This window comes from Taudactylus pleione, unplaced genomic scaffold (genome assembly GCF_031769625.1).
Source record: "Taudactylus pleione unplaced genomic scaffold, aTauple2 ptg000010l, whole genome shotgun sequence".
Classification (NCBI taxonomy): domain Eukaryota; kingdom Metazoa; phylum Chordata; class Amphibia; order Anura; family Myobatrachidae; genus Taudactylus; species Taudactylus pleione.
Window position 1 is genome coordinate 7,231,040 of NW_028284413.1, and position 24,966 is coordinate 7,256,005.

The following is a 24,966-nucleotide window of genomic DNA, read 5'->3' on the forward strand; positions in this document are numbered from 1 at the left end:
TCCACCCATTTTCTCTGCATGCACATGAGGTGTGTGTCCAATTGTTCACAGTTCCAGCCCCGTGCAATATTTTCCATCATTTGTGGATATTTAATCATGATTTCAGAATTATTTTCTTTCCCACCATCACTATATACAATGTTAATAGTTTTTATGCCACAGTACATTGAATTCACTGGAACCTCCCTTTACTTCCCATCTTATCTTATTCTATGGACAAGGAACTACCTCCTGGGGATCACCTCTACCTCTTTATTTTAGATCATGAACAATCTTATAAGGAAACACATGAGCTGAGCTGGAGGAGGACATGGGGAGATTTTTGATCCTAAAGACTGCTAAAAAATTTGAATTAATCTGTGTAACATCTTCATTTGTTTTAGAATCATGAAGAAATCCCTGAATATCTATTATCACTGGTACCTTGTCTATAAGACACTCAACTCTATACAGTATTTCTAAGTAGCTCCCAATAATGCTAGCTATCGTCATAAGGATATTATATTGTATGTATGGTGACATTATTCAAACATCATATATTTACCTTTTAATAGAATATGAATGAATTTTAATACATCAACTTAACACTTCCCATAAATACTTACTTGTATAATTGGCTACTAATGCACTATCCCCTTTTACTCCTCCTCCAACAAGAGCAGACACCAGGAATGTGTAATAATTCCCAGGGAGAAGATTCTGAACTGTAGTAAATGTTGTGTACACTGTTGCACTGAATGTTGAATTTCCCAAGATTTCTATGATATAGGAACTTGCATATCCTCCAGGAGGCAGCCAGATCAGAGATACAGAAGTGGTGGTGATATTCTCTGCTGTTAGGTCCTTCACTTTTTCAGGTACTATTTGAAAAAATAGGAGTAATATCTTACAATAGTACTTGCTGTACACTTTAATCTTGGCACATTTTAAAATAGGCAACAAGGGCCTTTATTAAGATATTCAAAAGATTAGTGCTTTTCACATTTTCTATAATACCTATTTTTAACCTTTATGCTCATACATGTATGGACCAGAATGGTAAACTTAAAATAAATTAAGAAATAAGTGAAAACATTATCTCCCCTGTTCTTTGTCAGTGGTCCCAAACATTAAATATCTATGTACACTATATTTAGTCATAGAGCAGCTGCACCTACTTCACTTTCATGCAAATACTTTAACAAAGCAGACCAGAGTTTCTACTGTTCTAGACTCAATCCAATCCACCATCATTTGTAGCCATTTTTACTGTTTGGGTTAGATGACAAAAAGGGGTGGGATAGAAAATAGAATCAGCACTGCCCATTTTTGGGATGTACTACATTGCTGTCAATCTAGTGGGTTAACAGGTAGAAGAATATTTTATTATTTTTAACATACTGCTTAAAATTTAGAAAACATTTTAGTAATGAAGTAAACCATTACATAACTACTGAGGACAGGCCATAGATTAATTTGGCTTTGATTCATTTCAAGACATTTTGTTTTTATAGCAATGGCAACTATAACATAGTATGGTCAAGAGATTTATTTTTAATCATATTGTAGCCTTTAATGAAATATTGCTTTATTTATGACTGTTGTCATAAATAAATTTAGAAGTCTAAAAATCTTACCATTTTAAGTATGAATGTATCACCACACATGATCTTATTATTTCAAACACATCCCCTTATGATCACAGATAACACCTTCAAACTCCATTAACAACTAGCTAATAAATTTATATAATCTGCAAGAAAACCTACAATCTGCATATGCCTTATAGAACCAGTTTAGTAGGAATGACATGGGGTTCCCAATGTTTTTAAACAAAAAGGTTGACTAATCTCATTCAGTGCATCCTACTGCATTCAATCCCCAACATAAGAACTTAGGAAGACATCAAGACTGATGCAACTAGTCTGCTGTGGCTTAATTCCCCACATAGAAAAGTGAGATGATACATCAACTTAACTCCCTTTTTCTCATCTATCTAGTTATAATTGCTAAGGTAATGCCTAAATCCCAGGATTTAGTGCATCACTTATGACCTCATTGTGGAATAACCAAAAATTTCTACAGGCCTAAATCCACCCATTTTCTCTGCATGGACTTGAGGTGAGTGTTCAATTGTTCACAGTTCTAGCCCCGTGCAATTTTTTCCAACATTTGTGGATATTTAATAATGATTTCAGATTTTTCTTCTTTCCCACCATCACTATATACAATGTAAATAGTTTTTATGCCACAGTACATTGAATTCACTGGAACCCCCCTTTACTTCCCATCTTATCTTATTCTATGCACAAGGAACTACCTCCTGGGGGATCACCTCTACCCCTTAATTTTAGATCATGATCAATTTTATAAGGATACACAGGAGCTGAGCTGGAGGAGGACATGGGGAGATTTTTGATCATAAAGACTGCTAGAAAATATTAATTAATCTCTGTAGCATCTTCATTTGTTTTAGAATCATGAAGAATGCCCTGAATATCTATTATCACTGGTACCTTGTCTATAAGACACTCAACTCTATACAGTATTTCCAAGTAGCTCCCAATAATGCTAGCTATCGTCATAAGGACATTATATTGTATGTTTGGTGACATTATTCAAACATCATATATTTACCTTATAATAGAATATGAATGATTTTTAATACATCAACTTACCACTTCCCATAGATACTTACTTGTATAATTGGCTACTAATGCACTATCCCCTTTTACTCCTCCTCCAACAAGAGCAGACACCATTAATGTGTAATAATTCCCAGGGAGAAGATTCTGAACTGTAGTAAATGTTGTGTACACTGTTGCACTGAATGTTGAATTTCCCAAGATTTCTATGATATAGGAACTTGCATATCCATAAGGTGGCAGCCAGATCAGAGATACAGAAGTGGTGGTGATATTCTCTGCTGTTAGGTCCTTCACTTTTTCAGGTACTATTTGAAAAAATAGGAGCAATATCTTACAATAGTACATGCTGTACACTTTAATCTTGGCACATTTTAAAATAGGCAACAAGGGCCTTTATCAAGATATTCAAAAGATTAGTGCTTTTCGCATTTTCTATAATACCTATTTTTTACCTATATGCTCATACAGGTATGGACCAGAATGGTAACCTTAAAATAAATTAAGAAATAAGTGAAAACATTATCTCTCCCCTGTTCTTTGTCAGTGGTCCCAAACATTAAATATCTTTGTACTGTATATTTAGTCATAGAGCAGCTGCACCTACTTCACTTTCATGCAAATACTTTAACAAAGCAGACCAGAGTTTCTATTGTTCTAGACTCAATCCTATCCACCATCATTTGCAGCCATTTTTACTGTTTGGGTTAACTGACAAAAAGGTGTGGGATAGAAAATAGAATCAGCACTGCCCATTTTTGGGATGTACTACATTGCTGTCAATCTAGTGGGTTAACAGGTAGAAGAATATTTTATTATTTTTAACATACTGCTTAAAATTTAGAAAACATTTTAGTAATGAAGTAAACCATTATATTACTACTGAGGACAGGCCTTAGATTAATTTGGCTTTGATTCATTTCAAGACATTTTGTTTTTATAGCAATGGCTACTATAACATAGTAACGTCCAGAGATTTATTTTTAATCATATTGTAGCCATTTATGAAATATTGCTTTATTTAGGACTGTTGTCCTAAATAAATGTAGAAGTCTAAACATCTTAAGTAGATAGAATTACCATTTTAAGTATGAATGTATCACCACACATGATCTTATTATTTCAAACACATCCCCTTATGATCACAGATAACACCTTCAAACGCCATTAACAACTAGCTAATAAATTTATATAATCTGCAAGAAAACCTACAATCTGCATATGCCTTATAGAACCAGTTTAGTAGGAATGACATGGGGTTCCCAATGTTTTTAATCAAAAAGGATTACTAATCTCATTCAGTGCATCCTACTGCATTCAATCCCCAACATAAGAATTTAGGAAGACATCAAGACTGATGCAACTAATCTGCTATGGCTTAATTCCCCACATAGAAAAGTGAGATGAGACATCAACTTAACTCCCTTTTTCTCATCTATCTAGTTATAATTGCTAAGGTAATGCCTAATTCCCAGGATTTAGTTCATCGCTTATGACCTCATTGTGGAATAACCAACAATTTCTACTGGCCTAAATCCACCCATTTTCTCTGCATGGACTTGAGGTGAGTGTCCAATTGTTCACGGTTCTAGCCCCGTGCAATATTTTCCATCATTTGTGTATATTTAATAATGATTTCAGATTTTTCTTCTTTCCCACCATCACTATATACAATGTAAATAGTTTTTATGCCACAGTACATTGAATTCACTGGAACCCCCCTTTACTTCCCATCTTATCTTATTCTATGCACAAGGAACTACCTCCTGGGGGATCACCTCTACCCCTTAATTTTAGATAATGATCAATTTTATAAGGATACACAGGAGCTGAGCTGGAGGAGGACATGGGGAGATTTTTGATCATAAAGAGTGCTTGAAAATATTAATTAATCTCTGTAACATCTTCATTTATTTTAGAATCATGAAGAATGCCCTGAATATCTATTATCACTGGTACCTTGTCTATAAGACACTCAACTCTATACAGTATTTCTAAGTAGCTCCCAATAATGCTAGCTATCATCATAAGGACATTATATTGTATGTTTGGTGACATTATTCAAACATCATATATTTACCTTATAATAGAATATGAATGATTTTTAATACATCAGCTTACCACTTCCCATAGATACTTACTTGTATAATTGGCTACTAATGCACTATCCCCTTTTATTCCTCCTCCAACAAGAGCAGACACCAGGAATGTGTAATAATTCCCAGGGAGAAGATTCTGAACTGTAGTAAATGTTGTGTACACTGTTGCACTGAATGTTGAATTTCCTAAGATTTCTATGATATAGTAACTTGCATATCCTACAGGTGGCAGCCAGATCATAGATACAGAAGTGGTGGTGATATTCTCTGCTGTTAGGTCCTTCACTTTTTCAGGTACTATTTGAAAACATAGTAGCAATATCTTACAATAGTACATGCTGTACACTTTAATCTTGGCACATTTTATAATAGGTAACAAGTGCCTTTATTAAGATATTCAACAGATTAGTGCTTTTCACATTTTCTATAATACCTATTTTTTACCTATATGCTCATACAGGTATGGACCAGAATGGTAACCTTAAAATAAATTAAGAAATAAGTGAAAACATTATCTCCCCTGTTCTTTGTCAGTGGTCCCAAACATTATATATATCTGTACTGTATATTTAGTCATAGAGCAGCTGCACCTACTTCACTTTCATGCAAATTCTTTAACAAAGCAGACCAGAGTTTCTATTGTTCTAGACTCAATCCTATCCACCATCATTTGCAGCCATTTTTACTGTTTGGGTTAGCTGACAAAAAGGGGTGGGATAGAAAATAGAATCAGCACTGCCCATTTTAGGGATGTACTACATTGCTGTCAATCTAGTGGGTTAACAGGTAGAAGAATACTTTATTATTTTTAACATACTGCTTAAAATTTAGAAAACATTTTAGTAATGAAGTAAACCATTATTTTACTACTGAGGACAGGCCTTAGATTAATTTGGCTTTGATTCATTTCAAGACATTTTGTTTTTATAGCAATGACTACTATAACATAGTATGGTCCAGAGATTTATTTTTAATCATATTGTAGCCATTTATGAAATATTGCTTTATTTAGGACTGTTGTCATAAATAAATGTAGAAGTCTAAACATCTTAAGTAGATAGAATTACCATTTTAAGTATGAATGTATCACCACACATGATCTTATTATTTCAAACACATCCCCTTATGATCACAGATAACACCTTCAAACTCCATTAACAACTTGCTAATAAATTTATATAATCTGCAAGAAAACCTACAATCTGCATATGCCTTATAGAACCAGTTTAGTAGGAGTGACATGGGGTTCCCAATGTTTTTAAATAAAATGGTTGACTAATCTCATTCAGTGCATCCTACTGCATTCAATCCCCAACATAAGAACTTGGGAAGATATCAAGACTAATGCAACTAATCTGCTATGGCTTAATTCCCCACATAGAAAAGTGAGATGAGACATCAACTTAACTCCCTTTTTCTCATCTATCTAGTTATAATTGCTAAGGTAATGCCTAAATCCTAGGATTTAGTTCATGGCTTATGACATCATTGTGGAATAACCAACAAATTCTACAGGCCTAAATCCACCCATTTTCTCTGCATGGACTTGAGGTGAGTGTCCAATTGTTCTCAGTTCTAGCCCCGTGCAATATTTTCCATCATTTGTGGATATTTAATCATGATTTCAGATTTTTCTTCTTTCCCACCATCACTATATACAATGTCAATATTTTTTATGCCACAGTACATTGAATCCACTGGAACCCCCCTTTACTTCCCATCTTATCTTATTCTATGGACAATGAACTACCTCCTGGGGGATCACCTCTACCTCTTTATTTTAGATCTTGAACAATCTTATAAGGAAACACATGAGCTGAGATGGAGGAGGACATGGGGAGATTGTTGATCATAAAGACTGCTAGAAAATTTGAATTAATCTCTGTAACATCTTCATTTGTTTTATAATCATGAAGAATGCCCAGAATATCTATTATCACTGGTACCTTGTCTATAAGACACTCAACTCTATACAGTATTTCTAAGTAGCTCTCAATAATGCTAGCTATCATCATATGGACATTATATTTGTATGTCATTGACCTCTGATCTGCTTTCTTCTCTGTGCCTCTCCACCTTGACTGTCAGTATCTATTCACATTAACATACAGAGGTCTATAATATACATTGACATGGTTTGCCCAAGGTTTCATAGACAGCCCCAGTATCTTCTCCAAGGCCTTGCACAACTGTTTACAATCTTTTCAACCTGCCAATGGATCTGTTCTAATTCAATATTTGGATGATTTATTGCTATGTTCTGATTCATTTATGTCATGTTTGAATGATACTAAACATCTGTTGCTTCATCTCTCGCATACAGGACACAAGGTTGCTAAGAACAAACTACAGCCATACCAATCCAGAGTAAAATATTTGGGACACTGTCTAACCCAGGGGTTATGACATCTCACAAATTATAGAATACAGGCCATACAGAACATGACACTGCCGCAGAATCAACAGCAAATTCGTACTTTCTTGGGAATATGTTGATACAGTAGAATGTGGATCCCAGGTTTTTCTATTTTGGCCTTGCCTTTACAGGACTAAGGGCCTGATTCAGACCCACTCACAAGCGCTGAGCGCTCGCAAGCAGGTCGATGGTGCCCAAGTGCACATGCGCACGACGGAGGCACCTCCATCTTGCGCATGCGCAAGATCCGAATAATAATGGCCAAGCCATCGTTAAGAGTCTTGCACCAAAGGGGGCATGCTGACGATGGTGATTGACAGCACACCCCCTTTGGTGGGTGTGATGGGGGTATGGCTGCCCAGACGAAGGCGTTCCCATCCGTCTTTGGTCCGGCCCCACTGACATCACTAGTGATGTCAGAGGTTGTGCTTCTGTCTCTGATAGAGCCAAAAGCACTACTGGGCTTGCAGCAGCGAGACCCTACCGCAGGGTCTCATCGCAAGCCCGATGGTCGCGATGGTCTTGACCATCGCGACCATCATTTTGGCCACTCACTATAGCTGTGGGTGGTCACCCACAGTTATGTGAGCTGCCAGGAGGCCACTCCAAAAAGGAGCAGGGATGGCCATGATTCAGAGTGAGCGCTCTGTCAGAGCGTCCGGCTCTAAATCAGGGCCTTAGTCTCTTCCTCAAAACCCGATCGTGTCATACACAGAGAAGGAATCAGATCAGGCTTTCCTTTATCTTAAGGATAGTCTGACAAAAGTACCTGCATTGGGAATACCTGATTATGAAAAACCTTTTGATTTGTATTGTACGTTAGCCGATGGTTGTGCTGCAGGTGTCCTCACACAAAAACATTGTGATGCCAGTAGGCCCATAGCATACTACAGTGCCCAGTTGGACACTGTGGCAAGATCACTCCCCACCTGTTTGAGAAGTGTAGCAGCTATCGCACTATTGGTGAGTAAAAGTGAGGACGTAGTATTAGGTCATGATATGATTGTCTACACTCCCCATGCTGTATCTGCTCTGCTGAACTCTGCTCAAACCATACACATCTCTTCAGCTAGGTTTACCAAATGGGAACTAGCTCTAATCGCACCAACAAACATCACTGTTAAACGTTGCAGCACGCTGAAACCAGCAACGTATTGACCATATGTACAACATGATGTACAAAGGGTGGAAGGAGACGCGTTGCAGGTGGGAGGTAAGTTCAGCGGACATAAAGATGCACATGATTGTATGGAATATCTGAATCAGACCTTTACTGCTAGACCTGACATACATGACATACCTTTAGAGAATGTAGATGTAACTTTTTACACAGATGGGAGTTGTCATAGACAAACAGACACAGGTGAATTATGTACAGGTTATGCTGTTGTAAATGACACAGACACCATAGAAGCTAAACCTCTTGGTCCTCCTCACTCAGCCCATGTGGCAGAGTTAGTAGCACTAACTAGAGTGTGTGAACTGGCAGCAGGCAAGTCTGGGATGGACAAGGTAAGCCAGTAGCCCCCAAGGCATATTACCCCAGCCTAGCTGAGGCAGCACACAGTCTGACTCATCTGGGAAAGCAAGATATGTGCAAGTTGGTGAGAGCATACAGGTGCACACCAGGTTTTTCTTCACAAGCAGAAAAGAGAGCAATGTCATGTCTTACCTGCTTGAGGAAGAATATAGGGAAAGCGATCCCTACCAAACCATCCCACATTCCACCGACTAAAGGACCTTTCCAGGTGATACAAAATGATTTCATCCAATTACCACCCTGCAGGAATCTTAAGTATGTATTAGTGTGCACTGACGTATTTTCTAATTGGGTTGAGGCCTACCCAGTGGCCACTAATACTGCTGCATTTACTGCCAAGAAAATAGTTCAGGAATTTGTATGCAGGTACAATATCCCTAAAATCATTGAGAGTGACAGGGGTACTCATTTCACAGGTGATGTTTTTCAAAATATGTGTAAGCTGATGGGTATTAATAGCTGACTTCACACCCCCCACCGACCGCAAGCCAGTGCCAAGGTAGAGAGAATGAACGGGACTATTAAAAATAAGTTAAGTAAAATCATGGCAAAAACTGGACTAGGATGGCAAGAAGTGTTACTGTTGGTCCTACATAGCATAAGGACCACCCCTAGACCCCCTCTAAATCTGTCCCCATTTGAAATACTGTTCGATAGACAACCTCATTTGATTATAGGTCCACAGGATGACTTGAAGGGTAACAACGAGGTAACTGTAAGGTATCTTGTATCAATGAGTAAGCAGTTAAAACAACAGCAGCAGAAACTGAAATTGTTGTCCAATGATATGCCTGAAACTAACTGTCATGATGTTGAACCAGGAGAATATGTTACGATCAGAAATTTCTTGCATTCTGGTTGCTTGACTGATCGGTGGGAAGGTCCATACCAGGTGCTGCTGACAAGTACTACATCTTTGAAGGTGGCTGAGAGAGATACCTAGGTCCATTCCACTCACTGCAAAAAGGTGAATCAACCGGTGGAGAAACAAGTTGGAGACAAGGCTGATAGCGTGGACCTGTTGATCGCGAGCTTGTTCCGGGAGGATTGAAAAGGTCGTAGTGAGATACCTGAACTAAAAGAAATTTGCAGGTCTTGTTGTGGCAATGGACGGGCCTGCTGTGTTCATTTTCATATTCTCATTTAGTGTGTTCATCATACTGGTCGGTTCGGGAATGTCCGGTTTCTGTGACGGGGGACCGATTGAGGAGATGGGAGTTGATAGCAGTGCTGATGGAGTGGAGTCAGGAGGAGTGCAATGCCAATCAGTGGAGTGTCTGACCAATCTTAATACGGTTATTGTTAAGAGAGCTGTTATTCCAGATACTCGGGGACGGTGTGGAGGTTTATCGTCTGAAGATTCCTGTATTTGTGAGCTTTGTGGGTCCCTAGTTGATGAGAACTGTATCCAACGTTGCCAACCTAAATATAACCCGTACTTGGGTGGGTATCCTTTAGAGGATTATCATAGTATGGTAGGCAAAGTGTTAAATCAAACTGATTGCTTGGTGTGTTCACATGTGCCACAGGGACAGCATAATGTAGGGTTGGTGCCATTTCCACTGAATGTCACGGAAACCTTAGAATTGCAAAAAGGGAAAACATTGGATGGAAAATTCCTCTCATCCAAACGATCTCATTTCAAACTATCAATTCCAAGTAGATAGATCACTTTTGTGTTTAAACATAACCAACCCCAATAAACCCGGGAGTTGAGAAGTGACAGGGAATAATCAGACGGTGATCTTCTCATAGAGAGCTGATAATGAGTCCATAAACCATGATCTGTTATGCTCAATTCAATCTAGTGGGAAACATTTTAGGTACCGGTATACATTGAGTTGCACCAAAGAAATTATTGGTAATGTGCCAGATGGTTATTGTTCTAAAATAATACAACCAGAGACTTGCATGTACCAGATGAAAAACCCAGAAATAGGATTGTTTGCAAGGGAAATGTGTTTAATGATAATGAAGCATACCATTCCTTATGTTCTCCCCGATAATGTGTATTTTATATGTGGAAGAAAAGTGTATAAGTGGCTCTCCCCAAGTTCCGAAGGCTTGTGTTACCTGGGAAGAGTAGTCCCAGAAGTTATGACCCTCACACATGTTGAAATGAATGGTATCCATAAAAACACACCATCACCATATCTTCACACGCAATATGAACACAGAGGCAAATTAAATATGATACCTGGTGACCTGCATAAAGCCACTCAGTTAATTAGTTAGACAAATGGCTTTCAAGTTTTAGTCGCACTGGATCCCACCAGGATCGCTCGGGGTACATAAAATTTTAGATATATTCAGGAACTTGCTAAATTGATAGATAATATCACCGAGATGTACGATGACATGTTCAAGTATACAGGGAGAGAATTGCAAGCGTACAAGAAAGAACTGGTGCAACACAGGCTAGTGTTAAATTATTTAACTGCTGTTACTGGAGGGTATTCCGTAACATTGGCCACCCAATTTGGAGTAAAATGTTGCACCTATGTCACCAATAATACCAGCGACCCCAAGGAGGTGATAGACCGGAAGATGGATGAAATTCTGCAGCCAAAATTTTTGTAAGAACCATAATGCTTCAGTGGCTGAAGATGGGGAGAAGATAGAAGGATGGGTCTCATGGTTGAACCCAGTGAAATGGTTCTCAGGCCTAGGGGAATGGGTCCAGGAAGTGATCGCCAGCATAGGCTAATTCTTGATCCTTATACTGATTGTCATCATAATAATTGGCATATGTGTCCAGTATGTTCCTATTGTGTTGAAGTGTGGAAAATGTAAAAATAGAGTAAAATGAAAGAAAAAAACTATGATGGTGGTCAATAATGACAATATGAATACTGAGGTAAATATAGAACTGCATTACAACCATGAACTAGGAAATACCATCATTTAATACATTATATTTAGATGTGCATAGAATGTATTATTGAAATGTTACTTTTTAAAACACCTCAGATAATGTAAAGTCTTAATTTCCCTTCAAGACTACCTTTATAGGATTGGTGCATCCCCACACCTTTCACAAGATCCGCGGTGTGAGTATAATAGTAGTTTTATATCCCCACTCAGAGACACATTATTGATAGATTAAGAACCACCTTGTGCCATCCCATAATAACAGTAAATAATATATAAATGTAAGCCTAAATTATATTTTAAAATCAGATTGCGATAGCATGTTGTCTGCTATCAAAGGGTGGACTGTCGAAGTTGGATAATTGGCTGAGACAAGTTCAGTTTAAAATTGGATTGCAACAACGCCATCTTGCGACTGGCCACAAAGACGCCATCTTGGAAATGAGATCGCAAGATGCCATTTTGCGAATGGCCGCCCAAGCACCATTTTAGATAAACTCACACTTAAGTACATATGGCAATATTACAATTAGCATCATGTGACTGCATCTTTCACCATTTCTCATTCACACATAAATACGCACAATTGCGCTGTTAACTAGTCGCACATTAGCGGATGCATAAGATCCTTTATGAAAACGCTCTTTATTAGCTTCATGCGCACGCATCTGCCCCAAGTTAACTAGCATCTTTACATTAAACTCTGCATACTCACACATTACATATTCACATACAAGGTTCTATAAGCTTTAAAATACAAGGTCCAAGTTTGTTCATTTATTAAAATTGCTGTGAAATAAAGATTATTTGGTAACTAAGGTTTTATACATGATAAGTAAGCCATGTTTGGTATTGTACTGATCCGTACTCTTTCAACAGTATTCCGGTATCATCGGTGTGGAGATCGCAACAAGCATTCTCAACTTATGGACCGCAGAGACTTCAAGCACCGAAATGTACATTAGATGACCAACTGTTAGGATTTGCATGAGGCGGGAAAACAGAGGCAACCAGTTGTCAGAGGCTGGATTGTGTCTATTTGAATCAACCTGTTAAATGCTGTGTTACAGATGCATTCCCCTCGGGAACCAATGGCATCAGCAATAAGCTTCTCTTTTATTTGTCTGTTTCTGTGAGAGTATAAATGTGTGTGTAGTGACTCCAGTAGTGAGTCGTCTTGCTGAATGCTGATTGACGGAGGTCTCTTGCTGATGCCAACAACAGGTCCAGAGCGTGTGCATACATATAACTGTACTTTGGTCTGTAGAATTTCTTTGCACTAAATTGTACTTAGATCATAGCGTGTAACTGACTGTACTTTTAATTGAATAATACATTGTGCTTTGGAACCACAGGTTAAAGGTCTGGAGTCTTTATTCACTGTATAACTGCGTACGAACAATAGAGACATTCTTAGAGGTTTATAGGCAGTATATTAGAAGGTATAGGCAGGATATTAGAAGGTATAGGCATGAGAGTATAGAGGTTCTAATTCAGAATCAATACGGGGATCACCTTTACCTCTTTATTTTAGATCATGAACAATCTTATAAGGATACACATGAGATGAGCTGGAGGAGGACATGGGGAGATTTTTTATCATAAAGACTGCTAGAAAATATAAATTAATCTCTGTAACATCTTCATTTGGTTTAGAATCATGAAGAATGCCCTGAATATCTATTATCACTGGCACCTTGTCTATAAGATTTTCAATTCTATACAGTATTTCAAAGAAGCTCCCAATAATGCTAGCTATAGTCATAAGGACATTATATTGTATGTTTGGTGACATTATTCAAACATCATATATTTACCTTATAATAGAATATGAATGATTTTTAATACATCAACTTACCACTTCCCATAGATACTTACTTGTATAATTGGCTACTAATGCACTATCCCCTTTTACTCCTCCTCCAACAAGAGCAGACACCAGGAATGTGTAATAATTCCCAGGGAGAAGATTCTGAACTGTAGTAAATGTTGTGTACACTGTTGCACTGAATGTTGAATTTCCCAAGATTTCTATGATATAGGAACTTGCATATCCATCAGGTGGCAGCCAGATCAGAGATACAGAAGTGGTGGTGATATTCTCTGCTGTTAGGTCCTTCACTTTTTCAGGTACTATTTGAAAACATAGGAGCAATATCTTACAGGAGTACATGCTGTACACTTTATTTTTGGCACATTTTAAAATAGGCAATAAGGGCCTTTATTAAGATATTCAAAAGATTAGTGCTTTTCACATTTTCTATAATACCTCCCCTGTTCTTTGTTAGTGGTCCCAAACATTCAATATCTTTGTACTGTATATTGAGTCATAGAGCAGCTGCACCTACTTCACTTTCAAGCAAATACTTTAACAAGGCAGACCAGAGTTTCTTTTGTTCTATTCTCAATCCTATCCATCAGCATTTCCAGCAGTTTTTACTGTTTGGGTTAGCTGACAAAAAGAGGTGGGATTGAAAATAGAATCATCACTCCCCATTTTTGGGATATACTACATTGCTGTCAATCTAGTGGGTTAACAGGTAGAAGAATACTTTATTATTTTTAAAATACTGCTTAAAATTTAGAAAACATTTTAGCAATGAAGTAAGAGGAATTAGATTAATTTTGCTTTGATTCATTTCAAGACATTTTGTTTTTATAGCAATGGCTACTTTAACAATGTATGGTCCAGAGATTTATTTTTAATCATATTGTAGCCATTTATGAAATATTGCTTTATTTAGGACTGTTGTCATAAATAAATGTAGACGTTTAAATATCTTATGTAGATAGAATTACCATTTGAATTATGAATGTACCACCACACATGATCTTATTATTTAAAACACGTTCCCTTATGATCACAGATAGCACCTTCAAACGCCATCAACAACTAACTTATAAATTTATATAATCTGTAAGAAAACAAACAATCTGCATATGCCTTATAAAACAAGTTTAGGAGGAGTGACATGGGGTTCCAAATGTTTTAAACAAAAAGATTGACAAATCTCATTCAGTGCATCCTACTGCATTCCATCCCCAACACAAGAACTTGGGAAGACATCAAGACTAATGCAACTAGTCTGCTATGGCTTAATTCCCCACATAGAAAAGTGAGATGAGACATCAATTTAACTCCCTTTTTCTCATCTATCTAGTTATAAATGCTAAGGTAATGCCTAAAGCCTAGGATTTAGTTCATGGCTTATGACCTCATTGTGGAATAACCAACAATTGCTATAGGCCTAAATCCACCCATTTTTTCTGCATGGACTTGAGGTGAGTGTCCAATTGTTCACAGTTCTAGCCCCATGCAATATTTTCCATTATTTGTGGATATTTAATCATGATTTCACATTTGTATTCCTTCGCACTATCACTATATACAATGCAAATTTTTTTATGCCATGGAATATTGATTTAATTATAAAACCTTTTATTTCCCATCTTATCTTATTCTATGGACAAAGAACTACCTCCTGGGGGATCACCTCTACCTCTTTATTTTAAAACATGAATAATCACATAAGAATTTTGATAATGAGGACTTTTAGAAAATATGAATTCATCACTGTAACAAATTCATGTTTTAGAATCATGAAAAATGCCCTGAATATCTATTATGATTTGCACCTTGCCTATAAGAGACTCAACTGTATACAGTATTTCTAAGTAGCTCCTAATAATGCTAGCTATGCTCTTAAGTACATTATGGACCTGATTCAGACTTGAGAATAGAGAGAGATATCTCTCTCAACTGATTATCTTGGTGAAACCATGCTGCACTGCAGGTGATGCAGATTTAATATGTGCAGAAATTATTTAGATTTGGGAGGAGTGTTTCCAAACTGACATCTTAATTGTAGAATAATAATAAAGCTGTGCAGTATTTGTGGGCTACAAGTAAAAGCAGCCAGTATTTTCCACACATGTAAAAAAAAATATGTATTTACACCCCTTGCATTGCAATATGCTTTGTTTAGGTTCACAGTTGAGAGAGATATCTCTTTATTTTCCCAAGTCTGAATTAGGCCCTATATCTCATGTTTGGTGACATTATTCAAACATCATATATTTACCTTTATAATAGAATATGAATGATTTTTAATACATCAACTTACTACTTCCTATGGATACTTACTTGTAAAACTGACTACTAATGCACTATCCACTTTTACTCCTCCTCCAACAAGAGCAGACACCAGTAATGTATAATAATTCCCAGGGATAAGATTCTGAATTGTAGTAAAGGTTGTGTACACTATTGCACTGGATGTTGAATTTCCCAAGATATCTATGATATAGGAACTTGCATATCCATCAGGTGGCAGCCAGATCAGAGATACAGAAGTGGTGGTGATATTCTCTGCTGTCAGGTCCTTCACTTTTTCAGGTACTATTTGAAAACATAGGAGCAATATCTTAACCACTTGCCTAGCATGGTCGTATTAGATATGACCATACCAGACTGGGCTTTCACTGATCTTATATGACCAGTCTGGAAAGCTCTGTGGGCGGCTGCTGGAAAAAAATATTCTAGCAGCTGCCAATCACAGAGGGACCTCCTCGTCCTGCTTACAGTGATCGGACAACCCAACAAAGGCGCACCCACCCCCGACAGCAGCACCGGTGGCTGCTGACTGGGGCAGAGAAGGCAGCGCTGATAGCGCTGTCCTTCTATACCTTCCCCCTCCTGAGAGCAGATGCCAACAGGGCAGAGAAGACAGCACTGATAGCGCTGTCCTTCTCTCTCACCTCCAGAGAGCAGCAGCCCAGGGGCTGCTGGCAGGTCAGAGAAGGCAGCGCTGATAGCGCTGTCCATCTCTCCCTCCTCCGGAGCTAGCAGAAGCCCAGCAGCTGATGGTAGAGCAGACTAGCCACTGGGCAGAGAAGGACAGCGTGATCAGCGCTGTCCTCTCTCTCTACACCCCACCACCCTTTTAGCGGCTTCCCAGTGGCTGCAAATAGCAGAGGGAGCAGCCACTGGCCAAAGAGCCAATCCCTTCTTTATATTTGCAAGCCCCACCCCATATATAGACAGCAAAGCCCTAGATGTTTGTGTACATATATTATATATATATTATTTATATATATATATATATATATGCACATACACAGACACTTACTATATATATATATATATATATATATACACATACATACACACTATATATATATATATATATATATATGTGTGTATATTTATATATATATATATATATAATATGTGTGTGTATATATATATATATATATATATATATATATATAATGTGTGTGTGTATATATATATATATATGTATATACATACACACACGTGTGATCTATACACATGGATATATACATATACTGTGTATATACAGTATGTATATATATATATATATATATATATATATACACACACACGTGTATGCGCGCATATGTATATATATATATATATATATATATATATACATAGTGTGTGTGGAGCCCCCAACCAATGTCAATCGATTGTTTCTATCAATGGTTGAATCTATTGGCCATCGATGGTACTACTGTCAATGACCAGAAGTACAGTATACCATAAAAATTTTTATTTTTTATGGTATATGGTGTTTAAAAAAAAATTGTGTTGAAATAGTTTTAAAAAGATGTTCTTGACCTAATTCAACCATAAAAAAAACGACAATTTCAGAGCATTTTTTGGAAAAAAAATTGTCAGTTAAGTGGTTAAAGGAGTACATGCTGTACACTTTAATCTTGGTACATTTTAACATAGGCAACAATTGCCTTTATTAAGATATTCAAAAAGACAGGACTTTGTTCTACTCGAAACCGCAAAAGTGAAATGCCAATGCCTATCTTAATCCTGATGCCGGAATCCAGAAGGACGCAGCCAGAATGAGGCAAGTCCGGGGCACCCTTAGTGTGCCATGGGGGGGAGTGTTAGGTTTAGGCAGCATAGAAGGGTTATGGTGAGGGTTTTAGGGGGAAGTTTAGGGTTAGGCACCAGTGGGGGTTTAAGGATAGGCACTAAGTGGGGAGGGTAAGGTTTAGGCATGAAGGTGGAGACAAATAGGTTTAGACACTAACAGGGAGGGTTAGGGCTAGTATACAAGTAGTGAGGGTTAGGGGAAGAAGGGGAGAGGGTAAGCATATTTACCCAACCCCTGGTAGGATACCAGCCATCTTGATACCGCTGTCTGTATATTGACAGGGGGCATCCCGACAGCTGGCATTGCATACTGACCAACAAGGAGGTGCTGATATATAACTATGGTCTAGATTTTTTCTTTCAGTGATAAAAATGCTACTTTTGACTTTGAACTATTGCTTTGTGTAAGATTTCTGTCTTATACATATTGTAGACATAGGGGCAGAATAGATCACACTCGAGCTGCTGTTATCAGTTTGCATTGCACATACTGTATATTAGTAAGCTGACTTTGCTCAAACCTCCATCCTACTGTATTTTAAGTGGTTTAAATTAGAGATGTGCATGGAACCCCATATTTGGGTTTTAGTTTTGTTAAGGTGTGTTCAGTTTTCTCAGAAGCTGAGCTGATAATCTCTAGTTAGAATTGAGATCATTGCCATCTCTACTGGGGTGATACAGAGGTGGACACAGTTGATTTTGGAAATCTACATCTCTGTGTGGCAACCATAGGGATGCATGCAGTGTGTCTCAGATGCATGAGCAAAGGGAAAACATCAGCCACTTGTGCCCGGTGCTTTCCATGCATCCACCTCTGAATCATTCACATAGTGTTAGTATTCACTCTGCAACAACACTAATGGATGCAGTTTCATTTAATCTCTGTCAGTATATTCTGTGAGTACAAATCATATACTGTACACTTCCACCCATTAATTAATCTCCAAAAGTACTTCCTCTAATTCTGTTCTGGTACTATACATTATACCCAGGGGAGGATTGGGCCACCGGGACACTGGGCCGGTTCCCGCTGAGCCAGTCCCTTTGGTCGGCATCTGCCCAGCCTGCCCTTCCATGGTTCACCCTTCACTGGGCCTTCGCTCCCTCTTTCCGCTGCTGCGATCAGAGCTTAGCTCCGATTGGGCTGATGTAGAGCTTCTGCGTATGTGCAGAAGCTTAGTGAAAGTAAATAAAAATGGCCAACGGGGGAGCTGCTGCCCATGCCCAGCAGCAGCAGCTCCCCCATAAACCTTTTTCGGCGCCCGGGGCCGTCAGTCCCTCCGCGGCCTACCTATAGCTTGGCCACAGTGACCAGACACAATTACAGGCACCTACTGCAGCACAGTACTAGACAGCCAGCCTAGCAGTAACCAGCCTGAACAGAGGAGGGAGGCGGCCTGCCAGATATCATTAAAATACTGAAGGTAATGATTAATATACAATAATATGAGATACAGATATATATGTATGAGATATACGGTACATATGATAAGTGTGTATATATACATATATATCTATATATATATATATATATATACTTTTCATATATACTTATAGATATATTGTGTATATATTATATGATCTTTATATACCCACATATATATATTATATACATATTAATATATACAGTACTGTATTGCAGTGTTTTACATATATATATATATATATATATATATATATATATATATAAATAATATAAAATATAAAAATAATATTATATTTGTCCTCTTTTGAGAAGAGAGTATCCTGCTTTTTTACCAGGACCCACCCTCAACAGACTCCACCCCCATCAGGGCTGCTTCCTTAAATTTCCCGGGCTGGTTTTCAGACCCAATCCACCCTTTATTACACCACAATGAGAAAGATACAGGAAACAGCCAATATTGTGATATATAAAAATTAGGTAGAAAAATGTACTGCACATTGTCAGCCATTACTGAAGTCATCATTTTATATAGAGTAAACAGACTGCTTTGATATGTTGTACTTTGGGTGGAAAATGGTTAAATGAAAACTACTTACGTGTGTACAAGCTGATCTCATCACTGTAGCCATATAATAACATGTTTCCTTTATTTGCAAAAATCCGGATCTTATAGAAATACCCAGGGGTAAGATTACTAATTAGTTCTTTGGTGGTATTCACAATTACATTGATGGATGGTTCTCCATAAACAGAGATTCTATAAGTTGTGTTTTCATCAACATAAGGATCCCAGTGGAGCCAGATAGAGGTAGTACTGATATTTGTAACACTGATGTTATCTGACACTGGGGGAGAAAATATATATTACATTTAAGAAATATTCATGCAACTGGTTTGGATGTTTTATTCATTTAAAAATGTTGAATTGTCTCATCGCTTAGTACTAGAAGGATTGCTAGATAAATAATAATGGCTTTGAGACAGTTTCTGACATACACAATTCCAAATGTTTATGGATTAAACAATTTTAGCAACCTGTGCATGCATCATAAGCATCATGAATGCTGTTCACTTGCAGCTGGGAGGACATTACTGGGTGGCAATGGTGCAGTAATGGGACATTCACACTTAGAATACATTTGCAATGGATGTGTCATGGGCATGTACACAGCTGTGTCTTATTCTGAGTTGTGTGTATGCAGCGATCCATCTGATTTCAGTCTGATATGCATGTCCATCAGTAGTTTGGAAAAATCTTTGACCTGCAAACTTTCTTTGTTCTAGGGATTAGCATAGCTACCTAGCAACAGCTGGTGGGTGGATCAACAAGCCTCCCGAATATCACTGGAATAAGGTAAAGTGAAAATATTTAACTTACTTAACTTGTCTCTACACATGAGGGTGGAGCTGAGCAAATGCTTTCTAACCTATTGGGCATGTGACAGCTTGAGCCCGCCCTCAGGTAGATTTTTCAGAAGCCTACGGATCACATTCCCAAGCCTATACTTGGATAACAAAGGAAAGTTTATCAGTTCAAACACAAGGAAAGAAGACACTGACACTTTCCAGTTAAATTATTTTCTGAACTGGTAACAAATACATAGTTTTGCTGTTGCACTAGAGGTGGCAGCTCCTCAGATGAAGTGCCCTTAAAAGGGTTAATTGGCAAGTTATTAATAACCTCAAAACTTCACCTTTTAGTGGAGCAGTAAATTTCAATTATAAGATAAATTCCCAAATTAATAATTGGATTTGTCCCATCTTTGACAATATGAAACTCAACTATAAGATATTCAAAGGAGGGTGTTTTGGATAGGCAATTTAATTTAAGGATAGCCCAGCACCCATGGCCTCTAAGGCTAAATCTAGTAATAATTAAAAATCAGCTTAGGGGGTTAGAACAGGTTCTGTATTCAAGGTACGAGAACACTGTGGATTAAAAGCACTGGGTAGGAAAGAACTCCTCTGAGTAAGCAACGGTAAAATGTCTTCAGTTAGCCTTAGTGATAAAAAGGCAAGAGCTGAACCATAATAGTTGATGGTGGCTGATACAAGGCCTGCATCATTTTTGGCAGCCAGACGTCCAGGAAGGTGAGAAGCTGTTCTAGCTGTATTAGCAGTACTATGCCATACATTAAATTCTCTAATCATGATAGAATATCTGCTCCTTGAATGGCCTCAGTGAGGCAATGATAAGTACTACTTTAGAAGATGACAATCATGAGTCTTGTTAGCAGCCCATTCATGTCATTCTCAATATGAATGGTGGCAACCTGTCCAGGAGATCTGAAGAACCCTGGAAGCATTATTTGGAGAGTTCCAGAGGAATTTGGGGCCCTTTGCACTACTAACTGATTAGAGGAAACAATACCCAGGATAGCCAGAGAGGATAAACCAGTATTAAATGAGATACCTGGACTGCACTCATTTTGTATGGTATCTTCAATAAAAAGCAGGTGGTGGGAGAACATATGGGAGAAGGTATGACCATGGGAAAGAGATTATATCCCCCTTGAATAATCCCTGTTTACACACTTTGCACATAAAGGTGGGAACTAGAGCTTTAGAAAACAGTTGCAAAATAATCTATTCAAGGAATACCTGAAGGTTTGAACTATTGCTTGAAATATTAATTTTAGGTAACATAGCTCAATAATATCAATGGACAAATGTCCAGTTAATTAGTTTAAATAGTTTCCCAGAATGCAATTGTTGTTAGGTGAATAACCTTTGAAAGGCCCATTTTCTAATCCCTAGGGCTTTTGTGACAGAGAACAAGAGTGTGCCATCCTGTTCAGGTAATATACCACAGTTGTTATCCAGACAAATTTAAGTTGCAAATTCCAGTAGGTGACTGGGATTTAAAGTTCTAAGGAAAGGACTAACATGGCTGGCCTAAACTTGAGCAGATTGATATATGCCTACTGCTCCATAGTGTACCAGTTGCATCTCACTGCATGGTTCTAAGTGAATGCTCCCCAACCATTAGAAATGTAAATCTCAATAGGTTTTGTGATTGTTTGCAGTGTAAGGGAACATGGAAAAGCCTTAGGTATAAGGTCCTCATTTTTCTAATAGCTTTATCTAAGTCCTTTAAATGTATACTCTGACTTTGAACTATTATTGAAACTTAATACTGGTCACTTTTCTGAAAGAAACACCAGAGAAAAAGAAGAGATATATATCCTATGGGATGGAGTTAAAACAGATTTGAGCTCATTTATGGGTAATCTCAGCTTGGCCAGGGTAGACAGACTTAGACCTTGGTTACTGATTAATATGTCCCAGTCTATTTTGCAGTGGAATCCTTTTTGATGAAGGTGACAGTAACATAGTATGGAACATTTGCTATCATTAAACATGTGCAGGTGTAAGGTGCTATTGAGAGTCCAATCACCATTGCACTCCACTGAAGCAGGTGGTCTTTTTATTAGAAAATGGCAACAATTCCAATGGTTGTGGTAGGTTGAAACCAAATGGAAAACCTCTTATAGGTATAATTTGAAGCAAAACCAATCAGTGACCACAAGAAAAAGGAGATATATGTTAGCCTTTTTATCTTGAACCCTCGATTTTTAATATATGTATTCAGTGCCTTCATATTTAGCTCTAGTTTGAAGGACACATTTGAGCTCTACGGAGTTTAATCATGCAGACTTTGGAGGCCATGAGTGCCAAATATATTTTTCAATACCGCTAAGCTGTAGAAAAGATTTTTTTCTAGCAAGGGGTTGCAACTCATTGAGCATATTTTAGAAAGAAGAGTAATTGAGAATACTCTGACTGCTTGAAAATATTTTAGAAGCTGCCTGTCTGAGCATGACCTGTGGGCCTTGAATGTGACCCCTGACCTCACCTATCAAAACTGGCCAAAGAGGTCTGCATCTACCAGAATGGGCATGTCAAGTGGCCTCCAGGCTAAACTCATTAGTCTAGCACTAGTCAACCTGCTAGCCTATCTCCAATAATGAGGGTTACTCTATTAATTGCCTTGAGTAAGATATACTTGAAAGCTACTAGTGACTCTATTAAGCAGAAAAAGCCTACAACTCCTGGTCTCCCATTCAGAGCACTGCAGGGCTCACACTGCTTAGCTTCCCAGGTATGGCAGAATCAATCTTATTGAAAAGAACATAAAGAACCAGCAGCACTAGTTATTTTAAAACTATATTTGCCTTAACATTTGATTCATTGGGTTCTTTAACACCTATCACGCCCATGTGAACATAAAGAGGAGTAAACTTCAGGGCAAATAGTGCGGGTGCATCTGGGAGCCCTGTATGACTCCTTAAATCCCATTTATAATTTATGACTAGGGTTGCTCTGCAGCAGGGGTGGGAAATAACTTGCTATTCAGCTGCTGCTGAACCACACACCACACCCACAGCCTAAGCATGCCCTGATAGCAAAACTGAGGCAGGGTATGCTGGGATGTGCAATACCACAGTGATTGGGTTGCAGCCTACAGCTCCTGTACAGGCTAACTGACCAAACCTGTATACCTCACACCTCTGACTAAGGTTCCAGTGTGAGGTATATTATTTGGTGGGAGGTTTTACCTGCTAGTGCAATGCTGGCCATCTGTATGTTGCTATACTTGCCTCTTTGAAAAGGCTGATGACCTAGTCACCTCTTCTGACTCAAAGTCCATTGAAGAGGGACATGGTGGACATACTTACTCTGGAGAGTTTAATAGTGGAACGTTGGGTTGGGACCCATTTTGTCTTAAATGGGTGTCCTAATGTTGCCAGCTTTGGGCAGAGGTACTGTGCCAGCTATGGGCAAGAGAAATTTGTCTGGTGCTGACAGTGGTGCTTTGCCACCTCCGGGTAATTTCAGGGAAGGATCCATTTGTGCCTGAAAAGGCATCCCTGTATGAATGTATCTCCTCATTCACTTTTGCACCTCATATTTTGCCACATTTGGCAAATTCAGGAGCTGCTACATTTCTTTTAAAACAGGCATCCCTGAGTAGTCTATGGAGGTAGATGTGTCTTTTGGCAGTGATTTGTACCTCAGACTCTGAGGTAGGATGAAAAAAATACATTAATTCCACTTGACAGAAAAAATATTTTTTCATCAGAATTAAAAGCTTAAAGGGTCTATTTACTAAGCAGTATTAGGAGACAGAGTGAAAAGTGATAAGGTGTGGGCCAATCAGCTCTCAACTGTCATCTCACAGGCTGTGTTTGAAAAATGACAGTTGGGAGCTGATTGGCTGACACCTTATCACTTTTCACTCTGTCTCCTAACACTGCTTAGTAAATAGACCCCTAAATGAGAAAGAATCACTGCTAGCAGGAAGAGGCCACTTTATTTCTATCTCTTGAACAGAGGAAAGAGGTTACTGTTGGCAGTGAATTTACCTCAGACTCTGATTTAGAAAAACAAACATACATTACACTCACCTGATTTTTTGAATAACAGCTTAAAAGATAAATAATCACTGCCAGAACTATTTAGTGACTCTCCACTCTATCACAATATGGCAAGACAATGGAAGACAGCAGTAAAAGTATTCTGTCAGAGACACAGACCCAGCTTCCTTTCATGCCTGTGCTGTAGGAAAATATACCTGTGGGCAACTTTAAGCGGTCCCGTGACCATTCAGTTAGAGAGCAGATGCTTGGCTCCGCGCTTCTATGTAGGGACAAGCTAAGTAAGTCACATTTTTTCACTTTACATTTTTCCAATGGTATTCAGGAGGCTTGCTCATCCACCCAACCAGCTGTTGCTAGGTGGCAATCCTCCTGACGAACAAAGGCTGAGGCTGCTGAAAATGTGGATTATAGCAATAATGGCTGCTCTGAGGAATGGTGGACCTGAGAAACACTTGGTCATATACAGGCGTCTGTCTGAAAAAAGGGTTAGATATTTGCAGGGGGCTTCTAATCACAGAAAGCAGACAAAATTGTAATATAGGGCTTTTCAGGGCAGGAACTGTGTGGTGATAATTCAACACATGTAGCCTGAGGTGGAGTGGCAACACACTGACACAGATACGTGGTGGAGAATGAAGGATTATATACATTGTGATACAACTTACCAGTGACTGTTGAACACCACTCATCATTAC

At 38.3% G+C, this 24,966-nt stretch overlaps 1 protein-coding gene across 1 annotated transcript in view; it reads right to left on the reverse strand.

Moving 5' to 3' along the window:
- The window catches only part of LOC148542667 (receptor-type tyrosine-protein phosphatase eta-like), a 190,887-nt gene that overhangs the window by 149,567 nt on the left and 16,354 nt on the right, over positions 1–24,966 (reverse strand). Inside the window, exon 3 of the mRNA XM_088467628.1 lies at positions 19,487–19,735. Coding sequence (XP_088323754.1) covers positions 19,487–19,735 — 249 coding nt within the window. The remainder of the gene's footprint in view (positions 1–19,486; positions 19,736–24,966) is intronic.